The 14,007-nt window shown below is 48.6% G+C and overlaps 1 protein-coding gene across 1 annotated transcript; it reads left to right on the top strand.

Moving 5' to 3' along the window:
• The first annotated feature begins 2,417 nt into the window (after positions 1-2,417).
• On the top strand, positions 2,418-11,799 carry LOC126528895 (sodium-dependent glucose transporter 1C-like). Its single transcript, XM_050176485.1, has 3 exons — positions 2,418-2,529; positions 10,224-10,382; positions 10,748-11,799. The coding sequence occupies exons 1-3, from the start codon at positions 2,418-2,420 to the stop codon at positions 11,797-11,799; spliced, it is 1,323 nt and encodes a 440-aa protein (XP_050032442.1).
• Positions 11,800-14,007: the final 2,208 nt, after the last annotated feature.

Genomic DNA, 14,007 nt, shown 5'->3' with positions numbered 1-14,007 from the left:
AATATACGATGGCATGGCATACATATCCCTAAGTATATATGGAACGTGACGGCGACACCGACGTGAAAAATTTGGTTTGAGTGTCCATATAAATGCTAACGCAGTAAAAGTCAGAAGTTATTTACCTAATCCGCACTATCATTATCCACTATCACCACATAAATTTTACTTTTAGATAATATATTAAGTATAGTATTTATATTCTAAGATTAAACATCAATTTTTATTCCACCGCACTCCTGCCCTCGCACTAACAACCTTATAACCACTGGGTTTTTGTCTAGTTTCCCATAGTGGGTGAACACAGTTATTTGATGAAAAAGCAGGCAAGCGAAAATAGCATGGGGATCTTCTCTGTGGAAGAATGCTTCTGTCGCAGTTGAGTTCAGAGCCGCGTAAATCGCTCAAGATGGCCAAGAAAGCACCGGCAAACAAAGATCATTTTTTTTTAAAGGCGGATGCTTTAAGTTTTTCATCGGTCGAAAAATTCTTTTTTTATTATTATTGGGTTTTATGTGCCAAAACTCTGATTTTGAGGCACGCCGTACTGGTGGACTCCGGAAATTTGGAGCACCAGGGGTTCTTTAACGTGCACCTAAATATAAGTACACTTTTTTTATCGAATTTCGTCCCCATCGAAATGCGGCCGCCATGGCCGGGACTGAAAAATGCGTTGTCCGGCGCTACGTAAAAATTGACCGTCCGCCGTTATGGCATGAAAATTCAGTGGCACCAAAATTGATGGTCCACCCACGACCATTGGTGAGACTTGAACTTACAACCTTTGGTTTTCATTAAGGTAAAGTTAATTAAGACACTCGAGCCCCCGACTTTTGGTGGGAGTCGTACCCTTGGTTTTTGGTGGGACCAAATTTCAATGGCACCAAAATTCATGGCACCACCATTGATGGCAGAACCCACGCCAATTGGTGGGACTCGAACCCATACCCATTGGTTTTAACCAATACAAATGTAAATAAAGCACTCGAACCCACGACCTTTGGTGGGAGTCGGACCCACGACTTTTGGTTTTAATTAAGACGAAATAAGGCACTCGAACCCACGACGCATAATGAAGATCTGGGTGAACCGGGCTCTCAAAGTTGACTATTTGACATCGTGAAGGTCGAGAGCCGAGCAGGCTAGCTTTAGTGTTCATTAAGGCGAAGTTAATTAACGCACAGTTAACCAACATAGAGTTATTGCACTCGAACCCTCGACTTTTGGTTGGAGTTGAAACCGCGACCTTTGGTTTTATTTAGGACGAAGTTAATTAAGACATAATTGTTTAAGGGAGAGTTAAGGTACTCAAACACACGACGTTTTCTGGGGGTAAAGAAGTAATGGGAAGTAACAACGCATTCGAATGAAAATGTCAAGTAATGTAATGAATGTTTCGCGAGCGCGCAGACTTTCTCCTTCATCATCTTTAGCGCATGCTAAAGTGACTGTGAACGTTTTCTTTTTTTTAAATATTTGACGTACTAAAGAGATGTAACCTGGTGATGGTGCCGGCTGCTATGAGAAAAATGAATGATAAATTATTGTTGAGAGAAATACTGAGAACACAAATAACCATGAGATAGAGAAAAAAGAAGACATTTCAAAATTTAGTCTGCTTTTCTTCATTACAGGTGATAACACTGTCCCAGAAACTTAAGCTGCACTTGTCACACATCAATGAACCTATTATATCTCACAATGGGAAATCACCGCACGACCGCTACGTGCTTATCTATGGATAATAATCCGATAAAGATTGGCATCCAGTGTTCGTCGCAATGCCGTCAGGGGCGTGGCGTACATGCATCGCTCGGTGTTAATTGAGGTGCTCAGTGCCGACATCGTCACTCCAACAGGTACCACACCGATTACACAAGGTTGCCTTCTTGCAAGGAGCTGTGGTTGAACTTGGGCAGGACGTGCAACTTGAGCCTCGGTAATTTAGCAACGGTAGGAACAATCTTGCTTACACACCCTGAACCTTTAAAAGCTGTACAACTTTGGGCAATTTGTTTATGGCGGCGTCTATCACCGGTATCGCAGTCGGGCTTATGCCTATCTTATGCTTTATGCTTATCATATCTTATATTATGTTTACGCAGGTTATGTCTTTAGCATTAAATCGCGACCCACTAAATGCTGGACTCCCATTGGCGAAAACGCATCGTGCAATTTATGCGCCTTTTTTGGCTGTGGGAACAGAAAAGCCGGTATTTGTCACGTTTCTCCTTACAGCAAGTTATCTTAAACATTATACCATTAACATAGAGATGCACAATTTAAGCACGTTAGCGCTTGGTGTACAGATCTCAGTCGCATTTTCCAGCCATATGTAAAATAGTATACGCAGTGACATGCATTTTCATTCACTCCCTCCGGCGTTCACATTTTTCGCAAAGGGATTGGTCGTCTCCATGACTGGAGTGGCGCTGCTGGATCTGACGGAGGTATATGGCTCAAGCCTCGCCGACGTATCGTATCTCATCACAACCCGTGGCGTGGGCAGCCTACTGGGATCAATTCTCGGTAAGTTAACCAAACCAGAGTCGTCGCGTAGCATAGTGTATGCTCTTGTGGAGATTCCACGTGTAGGCGATCATGGAGATTAGCCCAAAATTAGGGTAGCGCCAGGGACTACAGTATATTTATGCAGAAAAGAATTGAGACACAGGTTGGATATAGAGAGTTTGGTCACAAACGATGTGGACTTAGAAAGCGTAGGCAGACTAATGCAATTGAAATTAAAAAAAAAATGTTTTTAGCCAGGAAGGCTACGAAAGACAAGGGGACTTCGCCCTGACGAAAAAGAAGTTCCCTTCCCGAGACGTTGGCAACAGTTCAAGGCATCCCTATAGACCAGTGCTGGTCATTTCAGTGCAAAGAGGGTTTTTAACGGCGAGGCACGTTACTATACACAGTGCGTTCTACGATAACATATAGTTAAGGAAGTTTCGTAGGCTAGATTTACTCGCAATCAATCTTATAGGGCTTAAAGAACAAATCTACCACTAGAGGGAGGAGTACGCAGCAAGGAGCACAAGCGACGACACTAGCAGAACTTCCTGTATATCTGTCTCCGGTGGTAAACATCTCCATTAGCAACCACCAGCTAGGCTAGGAAAACGTTCCTTGTTAGTGACTGAGAAAGACCTCGAGCCACACTAGGTAACTACAGTCGGTGAACCTCCAAGCTGGCAGTGGCAACACCACTGACCATTCCAAAGAGAGTTTCTACAGACGCTCCAAGGAATTACGTTTGCACAGTTCCGGGACGTTACGACGCAGGCGAGCTTCTTTCAATGTATCAATGCATTGTTCGGTAGCTATAATGTACGGGATGATCATTTATAAGTTGTTAGAAATTTGTTTAAAACTGCCTCTTGCAGATACCATAATTCTAGTCCTTGAGCGGGACTATTCATAGAGGAGGACATTACTTGCACGAGAAATCGAAACAAAATTGAATAAATTTAAAAAATTTAAATATACTATTATTACTAATTTAAAGTACTATAATTTATTTACTTTAATTACTATAATTTGAATTTTAATATTCACTATTTCACTTGTTTTACTTCACGGCACATATTGCAATTTACGAGTCGTAGCCGGTGAGAGTTCAAGGCGCATCCATTGGAAGCAATTTCCTGTATGACACCACTCTGGAGACCATCATCATCATCATAAGTCTTGCTACGCCCACTGCACGAAAAAGGCCTCTCCCATACTTCTCTAACTAACCCGGTCATGTGCTAATTGTCGCCATGTTGTCCCTGCAAGCTTCTTAATATTGCTACGGAACAGCCGCCACAGTGTGGCTGCACTGAGGAGGAGGAAGACGACGTGGGCCTGCTTGATATAGCGTCACCATTTTAGCCTTCCGTTAGCATCTCTGTAAATAGAGTGTATATAGCATTGGGCTTCAGCTACACGTAACATTAATTTGGTGGAGGTGGACGTTCCTCGTACCCGTCATGGAGCTTCGCAGCGGTCGCAACGGCGACAGTGCAACTTCGGCTCCTGCTGGCGGCACATCATCTACACAACCGTCTCCGCCTGCAGCCCCGACCTACGTTGCCGTTTCCCCACCGCGGGATCCTGGTGTTTTCAACGGAGCCGGCAGTCCTGATGTTGACGACTGGCTCCACTTATACGAACGTGTCAGCACCAGTCACAGGTGGGATCCGACTATTATGCTTGCGAACGTTCTTTTTTACCTCGACGGAGCTCCACTTGCATGGTTCCAGACTCACGAAGAGGAGATCTCAAGCTGGGATCTCTTCAAAGAGAAGCTCCGCGACCTTTTTGGCAAACCGTTCGGTCGCCAAGTCAATGCCAAGAAAGCCCTTTCCACACGTGTACAGACGTCGACCGAGTCCTACGTGTCGTACATTCTCGACGTCTTGGCCCTTTTTGCCAAGGCTGCCCCGACCATGTCTGAGGACGATAAGGTTAATCACGTCCTCAAAGGCATTGCTGACGACGCCTTTAATTTACTGGTGTTTACGAACGTCACCAGCATCGATACGATCCTCAAGGAGTGCCGCCGTCTCGAGCATGCTAAGAGCCGCCGGGTATCCCAGCACATCATGCGACTTCCAAACACAGCTGCTACGTCATCCTGTGAGGACCTCTTCCACCAGCCGTCGCGATGTGACAACTTGACCCGCATCATTCGTCGTGAGGTTGAAGCGGCACAACCGGCGGCCCCTTCATTCCCGTCACCTGATCATTCTCCGGTGACAATCTCCTTGATCCAGGCCGTCGTCCGTCAAGAGTTGTCCAACGTCGGCCTGCACTCCATTCGTTCCGTATGCTCGGAACCTCTCTCTCCACGCACGGCCCCACCGAGCCCTTCTTACTCTTATGGACAGCGCAACCCCTCCGAATGGCGAACCGTGGACGACAAGCCGATCTGTTTTACCGGCCGACGCATTGGACATGTCGCTCGCCACTGCCGCAGCCGCTGGACTTCCCCGACACGCTATTCTCCTAATTACCACCCTCGCCTCTCTACCGCGTCCTTTCCCTTCGCCCCTTCTATGCCCACCCCATCATCTGACCCTGCGACGCCTTTGACACGACCCCGATACTCCCGGTCGCCTTCTCCCTTCCGTCGTCAATCTCGCTCGCCCCCGTCTCGCCGTGCTCCTTCTCCGACCTACTCGCCGCACCCCCGACCGGAAAACTAGACAGTACAGCTACTGGAGGTGAAGCTGCATTGACGACATTGGCACGAAATCCTCGCTTCACCTTACCCACGAACAAGAATCTTTTCGACGTTCTCGTCGACAATGTTCCTGTGTGCGCGTTGATCGACACCGGGGCGCATGCGTCCATTATGAGTGCTGCTCTTCGCCGTCGGCTTAAGAAAGTTCTGACGCCTGCCCCGAACCGAGTTGCACAAGTCCCCGACGGAGGGACTGTCGCTATTGTTGGCATGTGTTCTGCCCGACTGACCATTGCTGAGAGACACACCGTCGTTCTCTTCACCGTCATCGAGCATTGCCCTCATGAACTCATTCTCGGTCTGGATTTTCTTGCCCATCATTCTGCCCTCATTGACTGTTCGGCCGGCTCACTTCGCCTTGACTTGCCTCTTCTTGCCAACCCTGTGGACCCGCCTCCAAGCCATCTGAGCTGCATAGATTTTATTCGCCTACCACCTCACTCTGTGACACACGTAGACTTGTCCTCACAAGCTGTACCTGACGGCAATCACGTGGCAGCACCAATTCCGGCCGTTATGCTTACACATGGTGTTATAGTGCCGCGCACTGTGCTGAAAATTACTGGCAACCACACCTGCCTTCCACTTGTCAATTTCGCGCTAACCGCGCAAGTTCTACTTCAGGGGATCTCCTTGGCTATAATTCGCGCTTTGCAAGATGATGAGGTCGAGCCATTCACAGTGGAAGATCGTTACAGCTCAGCGCATGCCGTGACGTCATCGCATGGTACTGACGTCGACATTAAGAAGATGGTCTCCTCTGACCTTACACCTGCTCAAGCTGAAGCCCTTTGCCGCGTTCTTGAAGGCTATCGCAACATCTTTGACTTTGACAATCTACCCTTAGGTCAAACGTCCGTCGTGACCCATCCAATAAACACTGGCGATGCGAACCCTATTCACCGACGTCCATATCGTGTTTCTGCGTCAGAACGGGCTGTTATCGGACATTATGGAGCCTTCCTGTAGTCCCAGGGCTTCTCCCGTCGTACTTGTCAAAAAGAATGATGGAACGTGGCGTTTTTGTGTAGATTATCGTCGCCTGAACAAAATCACAAGAAAGGACGTATACCCTTTGCCACGTATTGATGACGCTCTAGACTGCCTGTACGGTGCCACCTATTTTTCTTCTATCGACTTACGGTCCGGATACTGGCAGATATCCGTCGACGACATGGACAGAGAGAAAACTGCATTTGTTACCCCTGACGGCCTTTATCAGTTCAAGGTGATGCCTTTCGGTCTCTGTAACGCGCCCGCCACCTTCGAACGAATGATGGACTCTTTGCTTCAGGGGTTCAAGTGGTCCACCTGTTTGTGCTATCTGGACGACGTCATCGTTTATTCGACTACATTTGACACGCATCTAGACCGTCTTTCAGCGATTCTTGACGTGTTCCGCCGCGCCGGTCTCCAGCTGAACTCGTCAAAATGTCACTTCGCTAGCCGCCAAATCACCGTCCTTGGGCACCTCGTGGATGCCAGAGGCGTGAGACCTGATCCAGACAAAATTCGCGCCGTTACGAACTTTCCTTTTCCGAAGTCTACCAAGGACGTTCGTAGTTTCGTAGGGCTATAGCTCTTATTTCCGACGCTTTGTGAAGGATTTTGCGACCATCGCACGTCCCCTTACGGACCTCTTGAAGAAAGACGCCCCATTTTCTTGGGGCCCTGACCATGCCGCATCTTTTTCGCAGCTCACTACTCTCCTTACCACGCCTCCAATTCTGGCCCACTTTGACCCATCTGCCTCAACGGAAGTTCGAACTGATGCCAGTGGTCACGGTATAGGAGCAGTGTTAGCACAACGCCCGCGTGGACATGATCGCGTTATAGCCTATTCCAGCCGACTTCTATCACCCGCCGAGCGCAATTATTCAATCACAGAGCGCGAGTGCCTCGCTGTTGTGTGGGCTGTTGCCCAGTTTCGTCCATACTTGTATGAACGCCCCTTCTGGGTCATCACTGATCACCACGCGCTCTGCTGGCTATCCTCGCTTCAGGACCCCACGGAACGCCACGCTCGCTGGGCGTTACGCCTGCAAGAATATACCTTCTCCGTAGTATATAAGACGGGACGCTTGCACCAGGATGCCGATTGTTTATCCCGCTACCCCGTCGACGAACCAACTGATGCGGACGCCATCGCTTGCGTTTTCTCTGTGTCCCAGTTGTTTGAAATCGGCAACGAGCAACGCCGTGATCCTTCATTACGAGCCCTCATCGACCATCTGGAGTCAACGCCTGGCTTCGCCTCTCTCCGTATGTTTCTCAAGGAGGGGACATTATACCGCCGCAATCTCGATCCACACGGCCTTGACCTTCTACTCGTAATTCCATCGCACCTGTGTTCGACTGACCTCCAACAACTTCACGATGGTCCCTTGGCTGGACACTTGGGCGTCTCGCGCACATACGACCGTGTACGACGTCGATTCTTTTGGCCGGGTCTCACCCGTTTCGTGCGGCGCTACGTTGCCGCTTGTGAGCCCTGTCAGCGCCGGAAGAAGCCCGCCACACCTCCAGCTGGATGTCTCCAGCCGATCGACATCCCACCGCAACCCTTTTTCCGTGTTGGCTTAGACCTGCTTGGACCATTTCCTCTCTCTGGCTGCGGAAATAAATGGGTCGCCGTCGCTACTGATTATGCTACGCGGTGCGCAATCACCAGAGCCCTCCCGACAAGTTGTGCTACTGACGTTGCTGACTTCCTGCTCTATGACATAATTTTAGTGCACGGTGCTCCGCGCCAATTACTCATGGACCGTGGCCGCAGCTTTCTGTCGGCAGTCGTCGAGGACATCCTCTTCTCCTGCACGACGAAGCACAAGTTTAGCACGTCCTACCACCCACAGACCAACGGCCTCACGGAGCGCCTCAACCGGACCATCACCGACATGCTTTCGAAGTACGTCGCGACCGACCACCACGACTGGGATCTTCACTTACCATATGTGACGTTCGCGTATAATTCATCGCGTCACGACACCGCCGGCTATTCACCATTATATCTCCTATATGGCCGAGAACCCGCGTTGCCCTTAGACACTTTGTTGCCCTCGGCCAAGCGTTCAGCCACTGAATACGCCCGCGACGCGATCGCACACGCCGACCACGCGCGCCAGCTCGCCCGCACCCGTCTCGAGGCTTCACAAGAGCATCAGAGACGCCTCTATGATTGCCACCATCGCGACGTGCACTTTACTCCGGGTTCTCTGGTACTTCTCTGGTCACCCATTCGACGTGTGGGCCTTTCTAAAAAGCTGCTGTCGCGCTCCACTGGCTGATACCGTGTGGTGCGACAAGTGACCGATGTCACGTATGAAGTCATCCCCGCCGACCTCTCAGCGTCATCATCGGCTGCAAATGACATCGTTCACGTGGCGAGACTAAAGCCATACCACACACCTTTAACCGCGGATGTGTAGACTAAGCACCGGAACGGTGCTTCTACTGCCGGGGGTGATGCTACGGAACAGCCGCCACAGTGTGGCTGCACTGAGGAGGAGGAAGACGACTTGGGCCCGCTTGATATAGCGTCACCATTTTGGCCTTCCGTTAGCGCCTCTGTAAATAGAGTGTATATAGCATTGGGCTTCAGCTACACGTAACAATATCATCCGCCCACCTAACTTTATGCCGCCCCCTGCTACGCTTCCCATCTCTCGGAATCCAGTCCGTAACCCTTGATGACCATCGGTTATCTTCCCTCCTCATTACATGTCCTGCCCATGCCCATTTCTCTTTCTTAATTTCAACTAAGATGTCATTAACTCGCGTTTGTTCCCTCACCCAATCTGCTCTCTTCCGATTCCTTAACGTTACACCCATCATTCTTCTTTCCATAAATCGTTGCGTCGTCTTCAATTTAAGTAGAACCCTTTTCGTAAACTTCCAGGTTTCTGCCCCGTAGGTGAGTACTGGTAAGACACAGCTATTATACACTTTTCTCTTGAGGGATAATGGCAACCTGCTGTTCATGATCTGAGAATGCCTGCCAAACGCACCCCAGCCCATTCTTATTCTGATTATTTCCGTCTCATGATCCGGATCCGCCGTCACTACCTGCCCTAAGTAGATGTATTCCCTTACCACTTCCAGTGCCTCGCTACCTCTTGTAAATTGCTGTTCTCTTCCGAGACTGTTAAACCTTACTTTAGTTTTCTGCCGATTAATTTTTAGACCCACACTTCTGCTTTGCCTCTCCAGGTCAGTGAGCATGCATTGCAACTGGTCTCCTGAGTTACTAAGCAAAGCAAAATCATCAGCGAATCGCAAGTTACTAAGGTATTCTCCATCAACTTTTATCCCCAATTCTTCCCACGCCAGGTCTCTGAATACGTCCTGTAAACACGCTGTGAATAGCATTGGAAAGATCGTATCTCCCTGTCTGACGCCTTTCTTTATTGGGATTTTTGTTGCTTTCTTTATGGAGGACTACGATTGCTGTGGAGCCGCTATAGATATCTTTCAGGATTTTTACATACGGCTCGTCTACACCCTGATGCCGTAATGCCTCCATGACCGCTGACGTTTCTACTGAATCAAACGCTTTCTCGTAATCAATGAAAGCTATACATAAGGGTTGGTTATATTCCGCACATTTCTCTACCACCTGATTGATGGTGTGAATATGGTCTATTGTTGAGTACGCCCATGTATTTCGTCCCACACTTTGGGATATAACGTGTCGAAACTGCTGTCACCCTGGAGATTCCTTTCAAATAGATGCGTCTTGCAAACTCACCGGCTACGTGTCGTAAATAGCAATATGTGCTGTAAAACTATTGATTAAGAATTTAGTGAATTCTTGTCAGCTAATTGAATATGTGCTTCGGTTGTTTGTGACAGTAATGTCCGCCTCTTCGAATAATCCAGATCAGGGAGGGATAGAGCTCCAACGTGGCTTTTTGGGCGGAGCATGCAGTGAATTCTTGCGTTCTCACTGAGTATAGAGCATTGTTGTTGGCGTTTTGACTCTGTCTTACAGGAGGTAAGCTTCACGACACGTACAACACGCAGGTGGTATCAATTCTGGCGATGGTAGCGAGCTCCATCACGGTGACCATGACTCCGCTCAGTGGATATCTGGCAATGGCCCACGTTGCTGTCTTCTTGTGGGGACTCAGCGTGGCTTCTTTCCGCACAGGTGGGCGTAAAGCGTCGAATTTAGAAAAGCAGTTGTTGCTCTTGAATGGTTCTTAAAAACATTTGATGCTCAACCGCGCTGAGGGCGTGTCATATACCGAGCTTTAGAAACAAGGAATCTAAAGTTAGTGGGCGCTATGGGCCAGACCAACAAAGGAACGAAAAATGTGTAGTACGAAGCGAGAAGGATGAGCGAGAATAATCAGTATACATTCGTGTAACGCCTATTCTTCGTGTCATAATCATGTCTCTTGATCTGGCCGACTGTTCCGGGCGAGCTTTCTTTTTATATTATAAACCAGAATCAAACATTCTCAACAACACGTAGTGCACATGGAATATGGCGTGTTGCTTACTTGCGTGCAGGTGCCAACGTGTGGATCATCAGAATGTGGTCAGAGAACACCAGCCCACCACTGCAAGTTTTGCACTTGGCTTTCGGTATCGGGGGTCTCCTGGGGCCGTTCATTGCCCGACCGTTCCTATCCACGGGTACAGGAGGGAACGCCACCGCAACAAACGCTACCGAAATCGCAGACCCGAGCTGGAAGCACTCGAGCGACTCTCCCGTCGAACTTGTCGAACAGTGGAGTCATTCTTCATCGAGACAAAACAGGGGCACCACTCACGTCTACTGCGCCTTCGGAATTGTCGGTGGCTTTTATTTAGCTTTGACCGTCTCGATGGTAGTTCTGTACTTCGTGGACAGGAGCGACATTAAAGAAGATGCTGTGTCCGCCACACACGAGAGGCCCTCTGACGACAACGAACCCCGCGTTCCCGTCCGTTTCACCCGGACTGTCCTAGCATTCATGTGTATCTACTCAAGCGTTTTAGTAGCGCTTGAGATCACAACGTCTCAGATGCTGGCGACATTCGCGGTCAAAAGCGACCTCCATTTCTCCAAGTCGTCTGCCACTGGCGTCGAGGCCATGTTTTTCTTCGGTTACGTGGCGAGTCGCCTGACTGCGGCTGTCGTGACCATCAAAATGCCCATGCTCTGGGTTGTAGTGCTCGCTCACGTCATTCTCGTTCCCACAGCAGCTGTGCTTGTCGCATTCGGTGCTACAAATGCTACGGTATTCCGGGTCGGGGCAGCACTCACGGGTATCGGTCAGGGCCCCATAAACGCAGGTTTGGTCTCCTGGACGGCTGGCTACATCAGTATCACGAATAAGATGATGTCCCTATCGATTGTGGCAGCAGCTATCGGATCAATGACAATGCCAGTAATTGTCGCCCAGTTCATGGACAAAAACCCGAACGTCTTTCTATACGTGAGTCTTGCAGCTGTCCTGCTGTGCGTAACAATTTTCACTGCAATGTACACCTATGTAAGAAGAGGGCCGGAACTGAGCAACGACACACAGTTGCTCGTGAATGCAGTTGATGACGCGCGTCGTGACGCATCTTCGTGATGCTATTTGTTGATATTTATCATTTATAAAACACCAATAGCATAGTGCACTAAGAACCCCTTTTTTTGATTGCAATAGCATTATGTGGACACACCAGGCGTATTTCTGCCATCGGTGGCGCCGTGGGGTCCCGCATAAAGTCCACAGGCGACAAAATCGTTGGCGCGCGCCGTGTGCTCTATGTGCGAGTGAAAGCGCGCGAGGATGAGCCGGCAATCGCGGCTCAATCTCGCGCACGCAAGCGAGGGAAGCGGGGAGAAAGCGCGCCGTCTTCCGTCGTACTCAACGATCCGGGGGAGAGTAGGGAGAAGGGGTGGGTTCTACTCGAGCGACCCGGGCGACAGATATAATATACAGTGGCCCGCTCGGGCCGCTGTATCTTGAAAGCCGTCTGCGAGGGGGACATAGTCCGTGCGCGCGCTTTCGCGTTTCGTATTTTCGCGGCTTAGTTCACCTCGATGCGAGACGCAGCACAAAGGTCATTTCGCTCGCTACTGCGGCTGCCGTGCTTCCATTCTCCAGCGTTTTGACAGCTAGTTTCCGCGGTCGTCGAGTGAGGTGCGTTCATATTTGCTTCTGCGCTTGTGGCACCATATTTGTTAATTTAGCTCGCTTAGGATGTTTACAAGTTTACACAGCCACTATAACTGGAATCCTTACTTCGTATAGCTAGCTGTAAACTAATTTGCTATCGCAATCAATATTTAGACTTTCAGGCGAAAGTGCAACTTTTTGTCCTTGCAAGTTTCTAGGCCCATCGACGTTTTCGTTGAGGCTAGCAATGCGCTTTGCAGAATGCATTAACGTGAAACTCTTCCTCCGCACTCCAAAGAGTTACAATGGGCATTAACTCTCTAAAAGCATACTTTTTCCTAAACGTGAGCTAACACTAAGCCGAAGGCAGATGCATTTATTAACATTGGCATCGCCTTGAATTTTATCGTCGCACAGGCTGTTCTCGTCCGAAATGTGTGAATAATATTGAGCATAAATAGATAATGCCTCTCGAATGTACAGACGAAGTCCGCTAATTAACAAATGGCAGATTTATCCGCATGTGTCATTCATCTGACCTTGCCTTTGTGAGCTCCCTCAGCAACTAGGTTAGAGTACCGGAACTTTTGCAGAATATGTACGCCGATATAGTAGGAAGAAGAGAACTTTCATAATCGGACATATCCCTCGGGTGTCTCTTTTGGCGTCACCTGATTATTGTTTGAAATTCATGTGCTACAGAAATGCGATACGTCTATTCTACCTGCATTTATCGATGGGTGCACGTTATGCAGACCCCAATATTGCGCACTTTCCTTTGCAACAACAGCGCCATCGATGTCGAAGTATCACCGTAAACAACACTCATTGAGCTACGCTGGCCTTCTGCATTATTTTCAAGTGTAGTACGATAGCTAGCTGGGCGAGTCACTACATCTGCATTATCATCACTTACAGCGCGCACTAAAAGCGTCTCGAGCGTCAAGTCGCGCGGCAATATTGCCTGTATTGGCGCGCTTCTTTAACGCTGTGGAAAACACTTTTATGTAGCACCTATTCAGCAACAGAAAGTTGTATCAAGAGTTTTTCATGTTGCTATAGTTTTCTCATTGATACTTTTCACCTAATTATAATATTTGCGAATTTGATTAATCGGTTAAGACTAATCTAATTAGGCGAAATCGAAAAATGATCTGAGTATCTCCAAGCGATGGCAAACAACATAATTTTGGTTCTGTCTAACTACGTGGTATTTGCATGTCTTTAATATTTGGCTGAAGGTTTGAGACTGAAATGATCAGAAGAACAAGAATGGGCTGGCGCGCGTTTGGTGGGCATTCTCAGATCATGAAGAGCAGGTTGCCATTATCCCTGAAGAGAAAAGCGTATAACTCACCTACAGGGCAGAAACCTGGAGGCTTACGGAAAGGGTTCTACTCAAATTGAGGACGACGCAACGAGCTATGGAAAGAATAGGGGGTGTAATGTTAATGGGGGGGGGGAATAAGAAGAGAGCAGATTGGGTGAGGGAACAAAGGCGAGTTAGTGACATGTAAGTTGAAATCAATAAAAAGAATTGGGCATGGGCAGGGCATGTAATGAGGAGGGAAAATAACCGATGGTCATTAATGGTTACGGACTGGATTCCAAGTGAAGGGAAGCGTAGCAGGGTGCGGCAGAAAGTGGGCGGATGAGCTTAAGAAGTTTGCAGGG

The sequence above is a fragment of the Dermacentor andersoni genome, chromosome 8, assembly GCF_023375885.2.
Source record: "Dermacentor andersoni chromosome 8, qqDerAnde1_hic_scaffold, whole genome shotgun sequence".
Classification (NCBI taxonomy): domain Eukaryota; kingdom Metazoa; phylum Arthropoda; class Arachnida; order Ixodida; family Ixodidae; genus Dermacentor; species Dermacentor andersoni.
This window is presented reverse-complemented; position numbering and strand designations above follow the sequence as displayed.